The sequence below is a fragment of the Prionailurus bengalensis genome, chromosome B1 (assembly GCF_016509475.1).
Source record: "Prionailurus bengalensis isolate Pbe53 chromosome B1, Fcat_Pben_1.1_paternal_pri, whole genome shotgun sequence".
NCBI classification, from domain to species: domain Eukaryota; kingdom Metazoa; phylum Chordata; class Mammalia; order Carnivora; family Felidae; genus Prionailurus; species Prionailurus bengalensis.
In genome coordinates, this window is record NC_057344.1 from 123,233,963 (window position 1) to 123,252,504 (window position 18,542).

At 38.3% G+C, this 18,542-nt stretch overlaps 1 protein-coding gene across 1 annotated transcript in view; it reads right to left on the reverse strand.

The window, feature by feature from the left end:
- Nucleotides 1-7,143: 7,143 nt before the first annotated feature.
- The window catches only part of METAP1 (methionyl aminopeptidase 1), a 58,474-nt gene continuing 47,075 nt past the window's right edge, over nucleotides 7,144-18,542 (reverse strand). Inside the window, exons 9-11 of the mRNA XM_043571924.1 lie at nucleotides 17,878-18,021; nucleotides 13,283-13,348; nucleotides 7,144-8,966 (exon numbers count right to left, since the gene is read on the reverse strand). Coding sequence (XP_043427859.1) covers nucleotides 8,803-8,966; nucleotides 13,283-13,348; nucleotides 17,878-18,021 — 374 coding nt within the window. The 3' untranslated portion in view covers nucleotides 7,144-8,802. The remainder of the gene's footprint in view (nucleotides 8,967-13,282; nucleotides 13,349-17,877; nucleotides 18,022-18,542) is intronic.

An 18,542-nucleotide genomic window follows, 5' to 3' on the forward strand; every position in this document is an offset into this window, starting at 1 on the left:
TTGTTCAAGAGCCAACTGTATATCCTAGGATAAGCACATCTGTACTAGAAACTGCCAACATCGTTCCTCAAAATGGTTGGAAATCTTTACAAATTCAATGAGTGTGAAATGATACTTCATTACATCAGTTTGCATTTCCCTCAGTTACTAAAGTACTATCGTACATTTGTATTTCCTTTTTGGGGAAGTATTTACATCCTTTGTTCATTTTTCTATTGGATTCTCTTTTTCTGAGTAATTTTTAGGTGTTCTTATAGATGCCAGTCCTTCCATCAGTTTTAAGTTTTAATATATTTTATATTTTTATTTTAATATAATCAAATCTATCAGTCTTTTTGTGGTGCTGTTAAGTAACATTTAGGATTTTCTTTTATTCTGAGCAATATAAAGCAGCAAACAAAAATGCTTTCTCTTCCATCCAGGTAATCCATTGACATTGAAAAAAAAAAAGAAAAGCAACATATCCAAGAGTTAGAAAATTCAATTACAGAAAATTATATAAGAGCAACACAACATTCCCCTCCCACAAAAAAAAAAAAAAAAATGGTTGACTCCTAGAAAGTTCATGTATCTTCCCAGAAGTTTCAATTCACGGGATAGCACATATACATATCCTTTAAAACTACACAAAGGAATACTATTAACATTATTTTGCGCTCTTTTGGTTTTTCCACATGATAGTGTATTGCAGACTGCTGTTCTGTCAACACATCGGATATGCCACGCACATAGTTCTTTTGGTTGGATTGAAGCCATGTGTTTTTTTGTTATTTTAAAAATACTTTTGGGGCGCCTGGGTGGCTAGTTAAGCTTCTGACTTCAGCTCAGGTCATGATTTCATGGTTCATGAGTTTGAGCCCCGCATTGGGGCTCTCTGCTGACATCTCAGAGCCTGGAGCCTGCTTCAGATTCTCTCTCTCTCTCTCTCTCTCTCTGTCTCTCTCTCTCTCTCCCCCTCCCCAACTCACACACTCTCTCAAAAATAAACATTAAAAATAAAAATACTTTTGATTGATAAGGCTTAATTGCTCCTGTAAGTGCTTGTGTTTCTGAGAGAGCACTATTTAGTTGATTTAAAAATAGAAAGGTAGCAATTATAGTCATGACCTCTCCTTTTTGGATAGCTAGTGCATTTGTAGAACCAGGTATTGCCACCTAGCTTCTCTCCCATTTTACCTTGGGGGCTGGAGATGCACTAGGGGCCCAAATGGCCCCAAATTATTGTTCTGAGAAAACTGGAAGAAAAAATTAAAACTAGCTTCTACCAAAGCTCTGAAAATAGGCTTTTAACTGTTTCAGTTTAGCCTTAGTCTTCCAGGAACAAAATCTATCACCTTGAGCAATCACACTAATAGCCTTCCAGGAACAAAATCTATCACCTTGAGCAATCACACTAAGAAAATAGACAAGTAGTGTGATAATGTAGGAGAGCTAATAATTCTCTAAAAAGTTTTTTCCATCATTAGTTTTCTTCTCATATATGAGGTATATACACGAATGAGATGGCATTTTTATGCCCACCTACATGAAAAAGTAAAGCCGTTTTAACATAAAATAATGGGGGCACCTGGATGGCTCAGTCAGTTAAGCATCTGACTCTTGGTTTTGGCTCAGGTCACACCTCATAGCTTCATGAGTTCAAGCCTTGCGTCAGGCTCTGTGCTAGCAGCGTGAAGCCTGCTTCGGAGTCTCCCTCTGCCCCTCCCTGACTTACTCTGTCTCTGTCTCTCTCAAATTAACAAAACCTTAAAAATGATTGCTTTATTTTTAAAAAATAAAATATCAAAACAATGTAACTCCAACTTTTGTAGCTGGCCAATGAGGGAGTTAAGTTTATATGATCCTTACTATAAAGATTCTTGGATCATGGGACTATAAAGCCTTTTCAAGAGCCTTTTAATATATCCTCTTGGATGGCAGCTAGGATGTTGTGTATAATGCTTTTGTTTTTGGAAGAAATAGCATATACAGTTTTTGGAAGAAAGTATAGATAAAACAGGGGTAAAAGCTACTCACTATATGCACATCAGCAAGCCTATCCTGGTTGTCCAAAATTAGGAGGTCTACCACCTGAAAAGTATTGTTGGGAATTTTTTTTAAGTATCTTTAAACTGCTTTCTTGGACAGATACATAATTTTAACACACAATGGCTAACCCACTATATACTTCATGAAAGTTAGTAAAATGTATTTTTAACTTAAGTACCTAAAATTTTACAGTATTAGGAACTATTTTTAAGCAACTTTTTACTGAAAATTTTTCCTGTACCTAGTTAGCACTTTTCAAATCTTGCTTGCATATTGTGCTATTCTGTTTAACCTGACTGATGTTCACTGGAGTAAGACAGTCCATTTGCAGACATGTCTGGGAACAAGTTCTTTATTACATGCAGAGAACTAACATATAAAGTAGGAACCTAGGGAATGATGAGGTTTGGGGGGACGGAGACAGGGAAAAACTGCATTACATCCCAAACTGTCACAGTGAACCATTCATGTGTGTACAACTTACATCAAACAAAAAACACTCCAAAAAATATACATAATGCTATTTCTTTCCATTTATCCCATTTGAATGCAAACTTATAGTCAAAACGTGTTTTGATTTGGAAAAGAGGGAACATGTTTCCCATGCACAGAATGCTTCAGAACATTTTCTGCCTGGCTACCAATCTGCCAATTAGGCTGGTGATCAAAGTCCTGAAGTAACTGACAATTCTTTGGGCCTAGAGACACTGTGTGACCCAGGAGAAAAAAAAAAATAACTGTAGATTGAGTCAATTTTGTTTCAATACACATGCCAGATTGGATTGTCAGCAAGTACCCTTTAGAAAAAAGTATACCACAAACACATTTGGAGAACATTTTATTATATTTAAAGAGATATTTGATAATAAATGCATAGAACTAAGGGAATCATGTCTTTAAAGAAACAACTACAAAGTGAACAGGGCCATACAAAGTCCTCCATTATACAAATTTCTTTTGGTGGAACTTTATGGGCACTAAGTAGGTGGGATGGTTTTTAAAATGTAACTGATTTTTATCAAAGTGGACATCATATCAGAATTCTTGTGATGAGATAAATTTGCACAAGCCCCTTTCAAGAAAGGAGTGCTAGTCAACTACCTCCAGTTTAAAAATTGACTGAAGCTGGATATATTAAACCAGGATATACTAAGCAACATAAACAGTGAAAATGTGCTTTAAAGTATCTATTGCTCTTTCTCTAACATAGATCTTCAGACTAAAGGTTCTTATCCTTGGCTATTTTGTTTCCTCAGAATCAGATTGACTAATAAAGTTGTAAAAATTCCAGCCTGAATTTTCTGTTGACCCCTGACCCAACTACTGAAATAAATTTGCTTTATAGTCACATTATATATAGAATAAAATAGTTGCTAATAGTATCATTCCACAAATAGGTCTCTCCACAGATAAGTATAGGGATTTGTCCTAGTCTTGCAACCAAATAAAAAACTGGAGAAATCAGAGCCCTGGGGTCCTGTTGGTCCTGTGCTCTTCTCATGACACGAAAATACAAATGTACCTACAAGTTTTGGAAAAGTATTAGCACGTTTGTTCTTGAGGGTGAGGTGAGGAGGCCGAGGTAACACGAAAAGGGCTAAGCACCCAGGAGATGTAAGCGATGCCTCTACTAAAAGTTTTACAATGGTAAAAACGTTCTAGACATCAGTAAAAAAGAATTACCAGAAGACTTTGAGCCGTAACAAACGTATCACTGATACCTTTTCAGGAAGCCTTCTTCACTGCTCCACTGGACTTATTGGCACAGTTTGCTAAGACCCCAGCATTGACACATTTTGTAATATAACCACAGAATCACCATAGACTGACAGCTGTGTTTTTGCTCCTCCACAGTCCCCAAAATGATGAGAGGCAGCCAAGGCCACCTTATTTCCTGCTTTCTTTTTCTCAAAATAACCAAATACAAAGCACTATTTTTCTTTTTCATACTTAGCACCAAAAGGAAGAAGAGGTAAAGGAGAGGCTGCCACCAGAGGCTGCTTGCTCCTCAGGGTTCAAACGTGGGGGAGCCTGTGCTACGCTAACCTTTCCTTGGGTGTTCATTTTTAAAATGAAACAATACATTAATAACTTTTAGGATATTAGCATAATGTAGCCTACATTGTGAAACAATCTGTTGCTAAGACAATAATGCCCAGATGTTTTTCTCTACTGGAAAATGGGCCACACATCTACATTACAAAGTGGTATCATGTGCTCCTCTTATAGCTCCAGAGTTTGGTAGAGGTCAAACACCAAATGTAGACAGAACCTTACCACACTATCTCAAACCTTTCCAATACTTCTAACTCCCAGATCACTATCCTTCCCATTCCTCTTACTGTACCTTTTGCCCCCAAGATGCACTGTATTGTCAAAAGGGAGCTCACAGTTTACGAAATTTAGGATACAGTAGGAATAAAATTACTTCAAGTAACAAACCAATAATCTGTACTCCCTTAGTGAGACAGGTTTCAAGAATCACAAATTTTGCACTTAAGTTCACTGTTGGTAGTGATTTTGATACAGTAATTCTAAATTTTACATGTCTTACAGAATCCAGCAAATAAATATTAATGCTGTTCAGAACCAAAGTTCTCACCATGGGATAAAGCAGATATAAATATGAAACAGAAAAAGATGAGAAAGATTAGTGTTAGATTTGAAAGTATCAGAACGAATTCATGATTTATAAAAAGTACATTTTCTGGCTCTGTTTCCTGAAAGTGCCTGGCAACAAGGACACCCAGTAGCACCCAGATCCTCATTTCCAAATACCATTCCCCATGAAAGGGAACGAGGGCTCCTTGGAGAAACAGCCTGTCCCAGTGTGAGACAGGAAAGCTGTACGATAAACTTACAACATCTTGCTACAGCAAAAAGAAAGCGCTCAAAGACTGATAGGCGCAGGTCAAAATGACACATGAATAAGCTTAAAGGTGCTTCTGCTGGCCAAATTTGGGACAATTACAGTAATTAAATAGAATTTTTAAGAATTGATGAGCCCACATTGACAACACTCAACGACTGTGGGTAAAAGGAGGGGAGAAAATGCTTCTTTGTAAAAGGGTGCCAGCTAATAAAATGTAAATGGAATGCTAGATTTCAGTCTCAATTTGCAGCCACCAATGTAATAAAATAATGGACTCTGGCAAGGATTATCAGTGCACATTAATTCCACTGAGTGAAAAGAATATCCAAATGGTCTTCAAGTATCTCCTCCCAGATTATTTGCTTCAGAAAAGAAAGATATTCTTAAAATGGAAAGATCTGACAAAGCAAGTGATCAAACTTATATTGGCAATAATGTGACAGTAACATTGTGTCTCCTGATGTGATGTGACACAACGAATGAGACATACCACATACCATCAGTAGAGTCTTCTGCCAAAATATTTATCTTGAAATTTCTCATGAGAAACTCCCAGAGAAATACAGAAATTTATAAGCTAACTGGCCTGCTTTATTAAGTGTCAATTTCATAAAGCACCAAAAAAGGTAGGATTGTTCTAGAGTAAAGAAGACTACAGATACAGGACAACCAAATGCATGGGTCTAGATCCTGGATTTAGAAAAGAGAGAAGCTTTAAAGAACATTTGGAAAAAAACTGAGACTCACATTTGAGTATGTACTATACATTAGATAATTCTGTATCAATGTTAAATTCCTTGGGTGTGGTACTATGATCAGTAAGAAATGTCCTTACATCTTAACAGACAAGCTGCAATAATAATGTGAAGTATGATGCCATTTGTTTCAAAAAGAAGGTGCTTAAGAGAGAGATGTGGCAAAGTAATGATCACTGAATATAGATAAAGGGTATATGATCATTTCCTTGTACTATACTTTCAACTTTTTTGTAAATCTGAAAATTTTCAAAATGCAAAGTTGGAAGTAAAAAAAATTTTTTTTTTTTTTTTTTTTTTGAAAAAAACAGCTTACAGATACCATGAGGGTGCATTCTGGGGGCCTTAGCAAAAAGTAAAGCACCATGCCTGCAATCTTAACCAAACACAAAGAAAAAAATAGTAGTTATAGGACAAAAGAATCAAGGTAAGATGACGAATTCCTCAACCTCCTATTAAATTTCAACCCGTGGCAAGTGGTATTAAAGTGTCAGTGAATGGGTCCTAATGTACCTTAATCCACTACATCAGCAAAAGACATAAAATTTAAAGGCAAATGTTTCCCTGCTTCTAAATTATAATTCCAAGGGGGCTGGAGGACTGGCAGGAAAAACTATATGTATTACTTTAAAAGCTGACACAAGGGGTGCCTGGGTGGCTCAATCGGTTTGGCATCCGACTTCGGCTCAGGTCATGATCTCACAGCTCAGGAGTTCGAGCCCCGCATCGGGTTCTGTGCTGACAGCTCAGAGCCTGGAGCCTGCTTTGGATTCTGTGTCTCCCTCTCTCTGCTCTTCCCCAGCTCATGTTCTCTCTCAAAAATAAACAAACATTAAAAAAATTAAGTTGAGGGGCGCCTGGGTGGCACAGTCGGTTAAGCGTCCGACTTCAGCCAGGTCACGATCTCGCGGTCCAGGAGTTCGAGCCCCGCGTCGGGCTCTGGGCTGATGGCTCAGAGCCTGGAGCCTGTTTCCGATTCTGTGTCTCCCTCTCTCTCTGCCCCTCCCCCGTTCATGCTCTGTCTCTCTCTGTCCCAAAAATAAATAAACGTTGAAAAAAAAAAAAAGTAAAAAAAAAAAAAATTAAGTTGACACAAAAAATAAAAAGTTAATACACTCTGAAAAGTTGGCAGAATAATGAAACGTGAAGCTTTCTCATCTAATAAACATTTTAAATTAGATATATACAATTAGACTAGAGCCCATACTGTTTTGAAATCTACCAAACCAAAAAAAGCATCATCACCAATGTTAACCTTTTTACAAAAAAATTATCCTATCAAGGTATTTTTTCCTTGAGCTTATATTCTAATGATCAAAGAAGCCCACACTGTTAATTCCACCATCAGTACCTAAAATGATTACCTAAATATTCAGCATTCTGTCTTGAAAGCTCTCAAAACTATGGTTGCATCTCAAATACTGCTGATAGGCTCTGGTGAACTAAACACAGTACTGGAATTATGTAGTCGTTAAACTCGAAAAACTCTTCACTCAAATGGTCATGAGTTTATTTCAGATTATGAAATCAGCCACCCTACTCCCGCCACTTCCCTCTGAAACCCCAAACAAATGCAGCAAAGTTAATAACTACACGGTGGGGGGGGGGGGGGGGGGAGGGGATAATCGTTCAAACTTTTAATCTCCCTTTACACATTATATTAACATTCATATTGCAAGGCATTCCATTCACAAATATTACAGTTTGATAAAAAATTTCACACACATACCCCCAAAAGTCTATACCAGATTCAGTCACTTCACTAAATCATTAAAATAATAAAAGTAATGAAAACATTATCATAATTCTTTTAAAGCAATAAAGGTCTGAGGCACTCTGGGAAAGATGTTCTCATATAACATGTCAGTGGTATCAAATTATCTTACAAGAAAGTTACCAGATACCCAGTAATCAAGTACACTCCAATGACAACGACTTTGATCTGATACGCGTTCCCTGGATACACTTCCATTTGGACTGAACTACTGAAAGGAACAAAGATATTGGGCAGCTGGGGTCATTTCTAATGAGGTTCCCAACCATGTCAAGGTAAAGTGTGTTTTCAACACACCACAGACAGCTGCATCTCTACTGCAAGGGAACAGTACAATCTTCAAAGAAGTTCCTTTCTCATCACTACCAGGTTTACTAAATGTCAGAAGCTAACAGCCCACCTGACTTACTCTGCTCACTGCCAAAGAAATTTCAGAACTGTCTCTTCCCATCAACCTCCACAGTGCAACCGTTCACCCTTCTCTGAATATCTCCAAGGTTTGCCCTTGAAATAAAATAGAGGGGAAGAAAGGGAGCTTTTTCCCTCCCATTTCGACCAGAAAGAGGTCTGAAAGAGCAATGTATCACAAAACGCTCATGCTCTGAAACAGCCAGCTATCATATGAAACATGGCTATTTTTGCCAGAAACTAGATGTTTTTAAAATGTGACAACCCTTTTCCAAAGTGAATTTTGCCACAACCATTCACTGACGGAGTCCACACTGGAGAGGAAGTCTCACTGACCGAGTGCTTCCTTACACACAATTACAAGGGTAAATAAGTAGCATGGGGAAGGAGGGAGGCCAAATTCCCAACTGGGAAATAAATCACTGCAAACAATGGGTCCATTTATGACAGCATATAGCACTGTCAGGGCAGAATTAACACAAACCCAGGTCATATAGTGTTCAGGAATTACATACATGGAATTTAAAATGTATACATATATATTTCCATACATATATAATAAAAAAAATCTGGAACAACATATGTTGCTAAAGTTTCAAGGATTCTCATCTTCCACATTCACCTGAAGAGCAGCTGGCTCTTGCTGGCCCAGTTGTGGCAGTGATAAAAGCAACTAGAAGCAGGTTTACGTAAAAAGTGCTCAAAGGCCAAGTGAGAAAACAGGGGTGCAGAGATTTCTGGAGGGAGAGGGGAATACTGAAAAGAGTTGAGAATGTTTCTTTTATTCTTCTCAGCTTTTTCAGACCCAAGTCAAGTTCTTGAGGACACACATCCAATGCTGTAGTCTTCCTTATCTATAGTCAAAACAAAACACGTAATAAAAATCTCCTCTTCCATTCTGTACTCTCAATAAAATGCATGGTACAGCCAGAAGGTATTACTGAGATGTGCCATCTCGGGAGAAATTAAAATTGGGACATGAAGTGAGGCCGCGTGCTATCAAGTCGCCGGGTCAGGATTTCACAGCCAGTGTCCGTGACCAGCAGGGTGTGCTCAAACTGAGCAGACCGCTTTCCGTCTCTCGTCACGGCGGTCCAACCGTCTGGCCAGGTTTCATCCTGCCATCCACCTTAAACAAACAAACAAAAACAATTTCTTAATTCTATCGCTCAGTTTTCTAAACAAACTCTCTAGATAAGAGTATTTGCATGTACTCCTATATCCTTGGATATTACAGAAGCCAATTAGAAAATTCACTATTAAGACTCCAATTTACAAATGGTAGGCAGCTACATTCAAAAGAATGAAACTGGAAAAAAAAGAACGAAACTGCACTACTTGCTTACATAGTAAGCAAAATACACAACACACAAAAATAAACTCAAAATTAAAGACTTGGAATTCCATGGATCTCCTTAAAGAAAACAGGCAGTAATCTCTTGGACATCAGCCTCACCAACATATTTATGAATCTGTCTCCCGAGGCAAGGAAAACAAAAGCGAAAATAAACTATCGGGACTACATCAAAAATAAAAAGCATTTGCACAGCAAAAGACACCATCAACAAAACAGAAGGCAACCTACCGAATGCAAAAAGATATCTGCAAATGATAGATCTGATAAGGGGTTAATATCCAGATACATAAAGAATTTATATATACCTCAACACCAAAAACAAAAACAAAAACAAAGAATCCAATTAAAAATGAGGAGAGGACCTGAACATTTTTCCAAAGCAGACATCAGACAGCTAACAGACACATGAAAAGATACTCAACATCACTAATAATCAGGGAGCTACAAATCAAAACTACAATGAGATTATCACCTCACAACAGGCAATAACATGTGTTGGTTGGTGAGGAAGTAGAGAAAAAGGGAACCCTTGTGGACTGCTAGTGTAAACTGGTGCGGCCACTGTGAGAAAAATTAAAAATAGAATTACCACACAATCCAGTATTTCCATTACTAGGAACTTACCCAAAGAAAACAAAAACACTCCTTCAAAAAGATATATGCACCCCTATGTTTACTGCAGCATTATGCAGAGTAGCCAAGATATGGAAGTAACTCTCAAGCGTCCACTGATAGATGAATGGATGAAGAAGATACGGCATGCACACACAACAAAGTATTACACAGCCATGAAAAAGGGTGAGATCATGCCATTTGCGACAACATGGATGGACCTAGAGGGTATTATGCTAAGTGAAATAAGTTAGACAGAAAAAGACAAATACTCTTATGATTTCACTTACATGTAGAACTTAAAAAACAAAACCAATGAACAACCAAACAGACTCTTAAATTTTTTTTTTTAACATTTATTTATTTTTGAGACAGAGACAGACAGCGAGCAGGGGAGGGGCAGAGAGAGAGGAAGACACATCTGAAACAGGCTCCAGGCTGCTCTGAGCTGTTAGCACAGAGCCTCATGCGGGGCTGGAACTCACGAACTGTGAGATCATGACTTGAGTCAAAGTCGGATGCTTAATTGACTGAGCCACCCAGGTACCCCTGCGAAAGACTCTTAAATAGAGAGAACAAACAAGTGGTTGCCAGAAGGGAGGTATATGGGGCGGGGTGGGGGGGCGTGAAATTAGGGAATTAAGAGGTACAAACTTCCAGTTATAAAACAAAGAAATCACGGAAATGAAAAGTAGAGCATAGAGAATACAGTCAATAAAATTGAGAGGTGGTGACTACAGTTATCACGATAAGCACTGGGTAATACATAGTACTGTCAAATCAGTATATTTAATCTATACCTAGAACTAATACAATATTGTACATCAATTATACCTCAGTAATAACAATAATAATAATACTCCTATTTATACTTCAACTGTTTTAGTTTTTCCTCCAACTTCATTTTGGTTTTTAGTTCAATGAAGTAATGATGATATTTTATTCCTTGGGTGTGTTACAACTTCACATTTTTTATGCCTCCCAAATACCAAATCAAGATGGTATTTCCAAAATAAAGGCACTGGGTTTCATTTTAGAAAACATATTGATACAGCTCATTATAGAACTATGAGTTAAAAATTGAATTAATAAATTTAGCTCTTTCCTGGTACAACTTTGGCATAAACTACAGCCAATGTATATTGTAAAGGAAATCATCTTTTTACACTTTTATTACAGCATTTTTTTTAATGTTTGTTTATTTTTAAGAGAGAGACAGAGAGAGAGAAAGAATGCAAGCAGGGAAGGGGCAGAGACAGAGAGGAAGAGAATCCAAAGCAGGCTCTTCTCTGTCAGGACAGAGCCTAACATGGGACTCGATGTCACGAACCATGACCTGAGCCAAAATCAAGAGTCAGACGCTTAACCGAGTGAGCCACCCGGGCGCCCCTATAGCATTTAATTTCTAATATGATTTTTAAATGGCAGGCACACAGATGGTGACAAGAGATTCTACTCTGAAATTTTTGACCACACCCCTCTAGTAACCAGAAAAAAAAGGGGCTAAGAGAAAGAAATAGGATTGGTGAGAGAATTTTAAAAAATTAGAATGAGGCAAAATAGATAGGGAGGGGCTAAAAGAGAAAGGAAAGAAAGGGACAGTGAAAAAAGCCCCAGGACAATGAAAGAAACCACTCTCGAGAAAGAGAGGAGGGGAGGCAGAGGTAAAATGAGAAAGTTATGCAATTCTGGATACTAGTATAGAAGTGTGTTTATAGAGACTTTCTTGTCTCCAAATTAGATGTCAAAAAAAATCAATACAGCCTTCATTTTGAGTAATCTTTACCAAAGATTAGGTCTCACTGACTCACACAAATCCTAGAACACATATAAAATGCAGTGAAGTAACCTACTTTTACAATACTAAATCCCAGCCTAAAAAGAAAATATGAGGTAGCTTAAAGAAAGCTAATTCATGCTTTGTCAAACATGTAAAGATGACTGTAACTGCGTATTTTCTGATGTAATGAATAACCTTTTCACAACTGGATTAAAGACATAATACTTATCTAACTTTACTGCGAACTGCTTACAAAAGGTTCTTTACCAATGTCAAGTCAAACATATCTGGATCCTATTCAGAGAAAATTCAAATTCTTCTTTGCATTTGAAACTTTCCACTCCAGAGCTAGGATTTAGCCTACCTGAGTTACACTAAAGTATGTATGCTATAATATGATGATTATCTGAACAGGCTCTATGAAAAGTTATTTGCTTATTCTTGGAAATACCACACTGTGTCTTACCAACCAGGTGCCAGTTAATGAAAACAGGTATGTAACCAAAACTACTTTCTTCTCAGTGTCTTGCTTTTCTCTGCTAATATACCTCCCGCCCTCAGACTGGTTCCACAGGATCAGAACTTAATTCTTATTCCATGACAACGACAAAAACAGTACCTTGCATGTTCACAGCCCTTAAAAGGACACAAGGTATTTTGTGCTAATGTAAGTCGTCTCAATTCTTAATAGCTGCCCTGGGGAGCTGGCAGGTTAAAGACTGTAATTCCACTTTACAGAAAAGGCAACAAAGGATCAGGTTATAAGAAGGCAGCCTGTAGACTGAATTTAGTGACTCACTTCTAAGGAAGGCAATCTGACAGAAGTAATGGGATGTCACTGCCAAGATCAGGTTATAAAAAAGACCGGAAGAATCCAGAGAGGAGGTATCCTTTAATGTAGGCCCCAGGACACACCAGCCCCACTACTACAGCCTCACTGCGTCCCCTAATCCCAACAGAGGACTGGCTGAGAAGAAAGGTGAAGAGAACATCCGACCATCTGAGCGACAAGCTCTAATCATGACACTGGGTCTTTATCAATGCTATGAGCCTGCCACGGGGAACAGCAACACTGAGGACATAAAACTGCCAGCGTTAAGTATGTCTGTGCTGTGCTTTGTCCACAAGAGCTAAATAATGCCACCTGATGACCTGAGCGCAGACCCTGAGCAGGCAGAACAGCTCATGAGTTTGGTCTAAGTCAGCTGCCACATAACTAGCTAGATGACTTCAGAAGAGTTACTTACCTGCTTCAAGGACCAGTTTGCTCTTCTGTATGATGGGGATAGCACCTACCTCGTGAGTTGTGGAGAAGCAAATCATATACCCGTGTCTGCCTCGAAGTGAGTGGCTCTACTTCTTTTTCCCTCCCCCTGGACACCCATCAAAAAACTACACAGGCTTGATGGAGGCTCCTGTTATTACAACACACCCTTTGACAGAATCTTTTATGGAAAGGGACCAGGATTCAAGTACTTCAGCATCTACTGACAGCAGAATTACCAGACAGAAAGCACTGCTTTCTTGCCAGCCCTTACAGTTTTCAGTTCTCTACATGATACTGAATTGAGCTTGAGATGCGACTGGGAGTGGAAATGAACCAAAAAGAAAATAAACAGAGCAGACTACTGATCTGATCATGAGTGACCAAAAGTAAATTAAAATTCAAGAACATTATAGCATCCTTTTTTCTCACCTTCACAAATCATTGGCTCAATTGTAAATACATGGCCAGCCTTCATCACTCCAACTGCTTTATTTTCTGAAATTAAAGAAAAAAAAATTCTCAAAACCCAGCTAAAAACCAGCAGCATACTGTTGAACAGCTCCCTTGTCAGAGTACACAACTTGCATTCCTATCAGTGATTCTTAAATTCCTCTCTCCTTTCCCAATTCCCCCTTCTTAAAGGGGATCATTCAACAAACAGGTATTTTGCAGATATCCACCTGCTGTGGGGCAGATACTGTCCTAGGCATATTTTATTCTGCTTCTATTTTCTCTAGGAAAACACAGAGATGTCTGCAAAGTGATTTCAGATGAAGTTATCACTTCTATGAAATGAAAAGTACCACCATTTATGTTACACCAGGAGTAGAGTTGAAATCATTCAACCAAGCAAAGTTCCATTACTCACCCAGATATTTAAAGGAAAACAACAGATGTTCCAGATTACGCCGGAAGCCTCGCACCTTTTGGGTGGGTGTGTGGATGTGGGGTGAGGGGGGAGCAGGCACACAGCCCACAGAAACAATGGCACGATTCTCATGAGGCTTTTATGTTGCCTTCTTTTTCTTATCTTCAAAAAGGAACAAAGCCTCTATGTATGAACCTACTTTTTTTTAATGATAAAACTATCCCTTTTTATCTGAAAACAGAAATTCCATTTTCTCCCCCAAATACTTTTTTAGCTTTTTGTTCACTAATACGAGAGTATTTTTCAGGACCATCATGAAAGACACAACGATGAGTTCAAGTATTCAAACTGGTCATCCTCCAAAAAAGGCCAAAAGGTAAAAACAGGAATGGACATTTTTAGATAATCTCAGACAAAAATGGAGAATCAGTTTAAAGTTCCAATTAAAAAAAAAAACAAAAAACTGATGTGAGCATCAGTAAACAAATGACTGCATTTGCTCTGCTTAACCACCAGATGGCAACAGCACTGGCTTTCAGGGTTTCTTAGTAAGGCTGGTCTTGGAGATGGTGGCTTTGGTAATGAATGACACGTGTCCAGAGGCTGAATCCACTAAACGCCATCTAGATGTGATCTAATCTCACCTGCACATTTATATTCCTACACATCCTTCCTTGTGAAAAGCCATCATGCTGCTTTTCACTCTCTTACGTATTGCCAAAATACACGCACTGCAGATTCCAAATCTGGACTTTCTAAATCATCCTAAAATCTGAGAGGCAAAAAACAATGACTTACTATTTCTAAGAACTTTCTTTCCTAATGACCTGCAACTTACTACATATAAAGAATTGGTCATATTCCCCTGGGGATATGTATTTTTTTTTACTGTCAAAAGGGTAGCAGTGTGATGTCACAGAAAGAAAAAGGATAAAGGAATCTGGAACTGAGCTGTCCCACTGCTGCAGCACTGGAAGCATGTAGCCTCCGAGAGCACTTGCCAAGTGGCTAGTCAGAATGATGTCAACTGTTCAGTGTAAAATATATGCCGATTTCAAAGATGAAATATATATCTCAATCATTTTTACACTGATTAAATGCTGAAATGCTAATTTTGTGAATGCAATGCATTACATAAAATATATCATTCAAGTTAATTCCACCTATTTTTTTTTTTTTACTGACCACTAGAAATTTTTAAATTACATAGGCACCTCGCAAGATATTACTATTGGACAGTGATGAAACAGAGACTCAAAGTTCCACTCCTTTCTTCTGTCACTGACTCATTATTCTAGAAGTTACCACTCCTACTCAACTTGACTCATGGTTTCAGTTTCTCCATGTACCTCACTCAGCAAACATACATTATCTGATTGACTACACGACTGCAGACAGTATGCTAAGTACTTCTGTAAAAAGCTGTACCTGCTCTACCATCTACCTCACAGATTATTTAACATACATTCCAAACGTAGGGTATTATCATCATTACCTCTCAGCCCTAATGACTTAAATAAAAGGAAATCAATTCTAACAAGGACTTCTCTAACATAGAAGGCGTGGAGGAAGTTACACAACAGTTTCCTAGTTCCACCTTCAGCTAGTTAGGAATATGGAGTTACAAGCCAAAGCAGGGATCATTTACACATTTCAAAAGGTCTCAGCTGCACAAAGACTCAGCAGTTTCCTTTTACACTTCCCTGAAGTGATCACAACATATTTTAATATATATAAACCTGACTGAAACTGGACTTTCCATAAATGTATCAAACATATGAAATCAAGTATACGTGGCCCTTGCTTCTTTTTTCAGAACTGTTTTCTATTTCTAATTAAATGGTTTTATGTATTTTACGGACACGATCATCACTGACCCGTGTCCCCTTCTCCCATAAATTCTATCTTCTTCCATCTCTTTATATAATCCGTATCTAAACCTAAGTCTGTCATTTGTCAATTCAGTAAGTAAAGGGAATTTTTTCACCCCCCCCCCCCGCACACACACTCTGTACACAAACATACACACACTCATGTATCCCTGTAATCAGAGTAGCCACTTCCATTCTGTTAATGGAATGCACATCAGATTACAGGGCTTACCAGGAGGGAATTAAGTTGACTACCTATTTTCTGTTGCTAATTTTTATTTCAAGCACAATTCACAGCTTATATAAAGAAAACTTCGTGGTCTGCTAATAAATGTTTGCTGATAGGTACCAAATGCTGTGCTCCAAACTACTTCTCCAGCTTCTCCCATTGAGAGGTTTCTCACTCCTTTCCCTTTTCTTCACAACTACTGACATCTAGAATCTTACCACCTCACACCTCGACTACGGCAACAAGTGTGCATCAGGCTGGCTAGACTAGCTCACACCTGCAATACACTCTAGACAACACTGCCAAATTTGTCTTCCCAAAATAGCAACTTCACCTTGTCATTCTTCTGCACGAAAATGTTTCTGATAATCCCAGCAAATAAAGTCAAATATCCTTGGTCTGGCACTGCCTCCTGCTGTATTATTAATATATAGTACTCAGCCCTAGCTCATCATTTCTCTGTTCACTCTCAACTTGAAACATCTATTCATGCTTGCTCTCCACCTGGAATTTCTTCCTCATCTCCACCAAGCCAAAATTTCAACCATTCTTTTTTTTCTCCCACATGAACTACACCAAACCGCTTCGGTCCTTACCAGGCGGCACAAAGTATGGGAATCAAGATTGCCTCTAGAAGGACAAAACCCAGGTACCACCCCTAGTCTTGGTATTTATTTACTAGTCTGTGTGAACCTGAGTAAATGAAGTACTTTTCTAAGCACAGAATCTGCATTTATTTATTTTGTTTATTTATTTATTTATTTAGCAGAATCTGCTCTTTAAAATAGGGCTAAGAAATTATTCAGAGTTGTGATGATCAAATGAAATAATGTATATCCATCATTATCATCATCATCATCATCATCATCATCATCCTAAAAGTTAACACTAATTGTTTTCCATGTACTATCTCACTTAATCCTAGTAACAATTCTAGGGTAGGTGCCACTCCCTACTATTGTTCAAGATGAGAAAACTTAAGCACAAGAAATTATGTGAAAGTGCCTACACAGCAATAACTCACATATATTTGTTAAATTCCTTCTTAGGTCACTTACTGTGGACAGCTTTCATTTCTAGCACTAAATAAACAGACTTATTCTTGCATGCCTTATCTCTCTAAGAGAAAAAGGTTTTTGGAAGACATTAATTGTCCCACACTTCCTTTCTTATTCTATCAGATAGCACTCAACTTAAAAAGGTACTTCATCTATCTCCTTTATTTATACCAACAAACAGTACAGTATCTGATATATACTACAAAATCAAACCAAGCCAAACCAATTTCATTTAAGGAATCAAAAAAGTGACAGCAGAGAATGCCTGATGACTCAGTCTGACTTCAGCTCAGGTCATGATCTCATGGTTCATGAGTTCAAGCCCCACATCGAACTCGCTGTGTCAGCACAGAGCCTGCTTCAGATTCTCTGTCTCCCTCTCTGTCTACTCCTCACCCGCTCATGGGTGCACACTCTCTCCTTCTCAAAAATGAATACACATTAAAAAAAAAAAAAAAAAGAACAGTGATAGCTGGATCCATGGCAGAGGCTGTTGACCAAAATTAGGTTACTTCTCTGAGAGTCCTCAGCTAGATTACACTTCCCAATCTCCTTTTCAGTTAGTGTAGCCATGTGACTGAATTCCCACCAATGAAAAGTAAATGTAAGTGATCTATGCCAATTTCAGGCTGGTTCATTAAAACCTCCCAAAGATACCCCTCTCCATGCTTTTCCCCCTCCTCCCAGTATCTACAGATTAGAAGAATAACTCCCAAAGTGATCTTGAAAGGTATAGGTTGACGATGACAGAACCTGGGTCACAGAATAATTGCCGTATCACCACCACCCCAATAGTGACCAAACACATTTTGGACTGTTAGGTGAGCAAGATAACAAATGTGTATTGTGTATGAGCACATATACATTTTGAGGGTCCATTTATAACAGTTAATAGAAAAATAAATACAAAATAGTAGGTCCTGTTAAATGTTTGAATAAATATTTGTTAAATAAATGGTTAGCAAACAGCAAATCTTTGCTGGCAAAGTAGTACTTACTGGCATAATGGGGTACATTAGGGGCTGTATGAAAAAGCTTGTGGATTCCATGCCCACAATAGCTTCGAACAACTGAAAACCCATTTGCTTGGGCATGCTTCTGAATAATGTTTCCCAATTCTCTGTATCGAACACCAGGCTTCACTGGAAGGAAAAAAGAGGACTCATGACAAAGTAATAGTAAGTGACACTTACTGCCAATTACTATCTATGTGCCTGGAACCTTTCCAAATGCTTTATATTTCTACATTACATGCCTATACATAAACATGTCCCTTACAAAACTTTCAGATGAGGAAACCAAGGGTAACAGATACTACACTGCCAATAAATAGCAAAGTTGAGATTCAAACTAGTAGCACCTGTACTTCCTCCTTCGGTGCAGAAAGGGACACATGTGCAGTACTAAGGGGTTGAGAGACATACCTTTTGCTTTCTAAATAGACAAAAGAAAGGGGCGCCTAGGTGGCTCAGTCCGCTGGGCGTCCCAACTTCGGCTCACCACTGGTGGGTTTGAGCCCCACATCGAGCTCTGTGCTGACAGCTCAGAGCCTAGAGCCTGCTTTGGATTCTGTATCTCCCTCTCTGACCCTCCCCGGCTCATACTCTGTCTCTCTCTCTCCCAAAAATAAACATTAAACAAAATTTTTAAACAGACAAAAGAA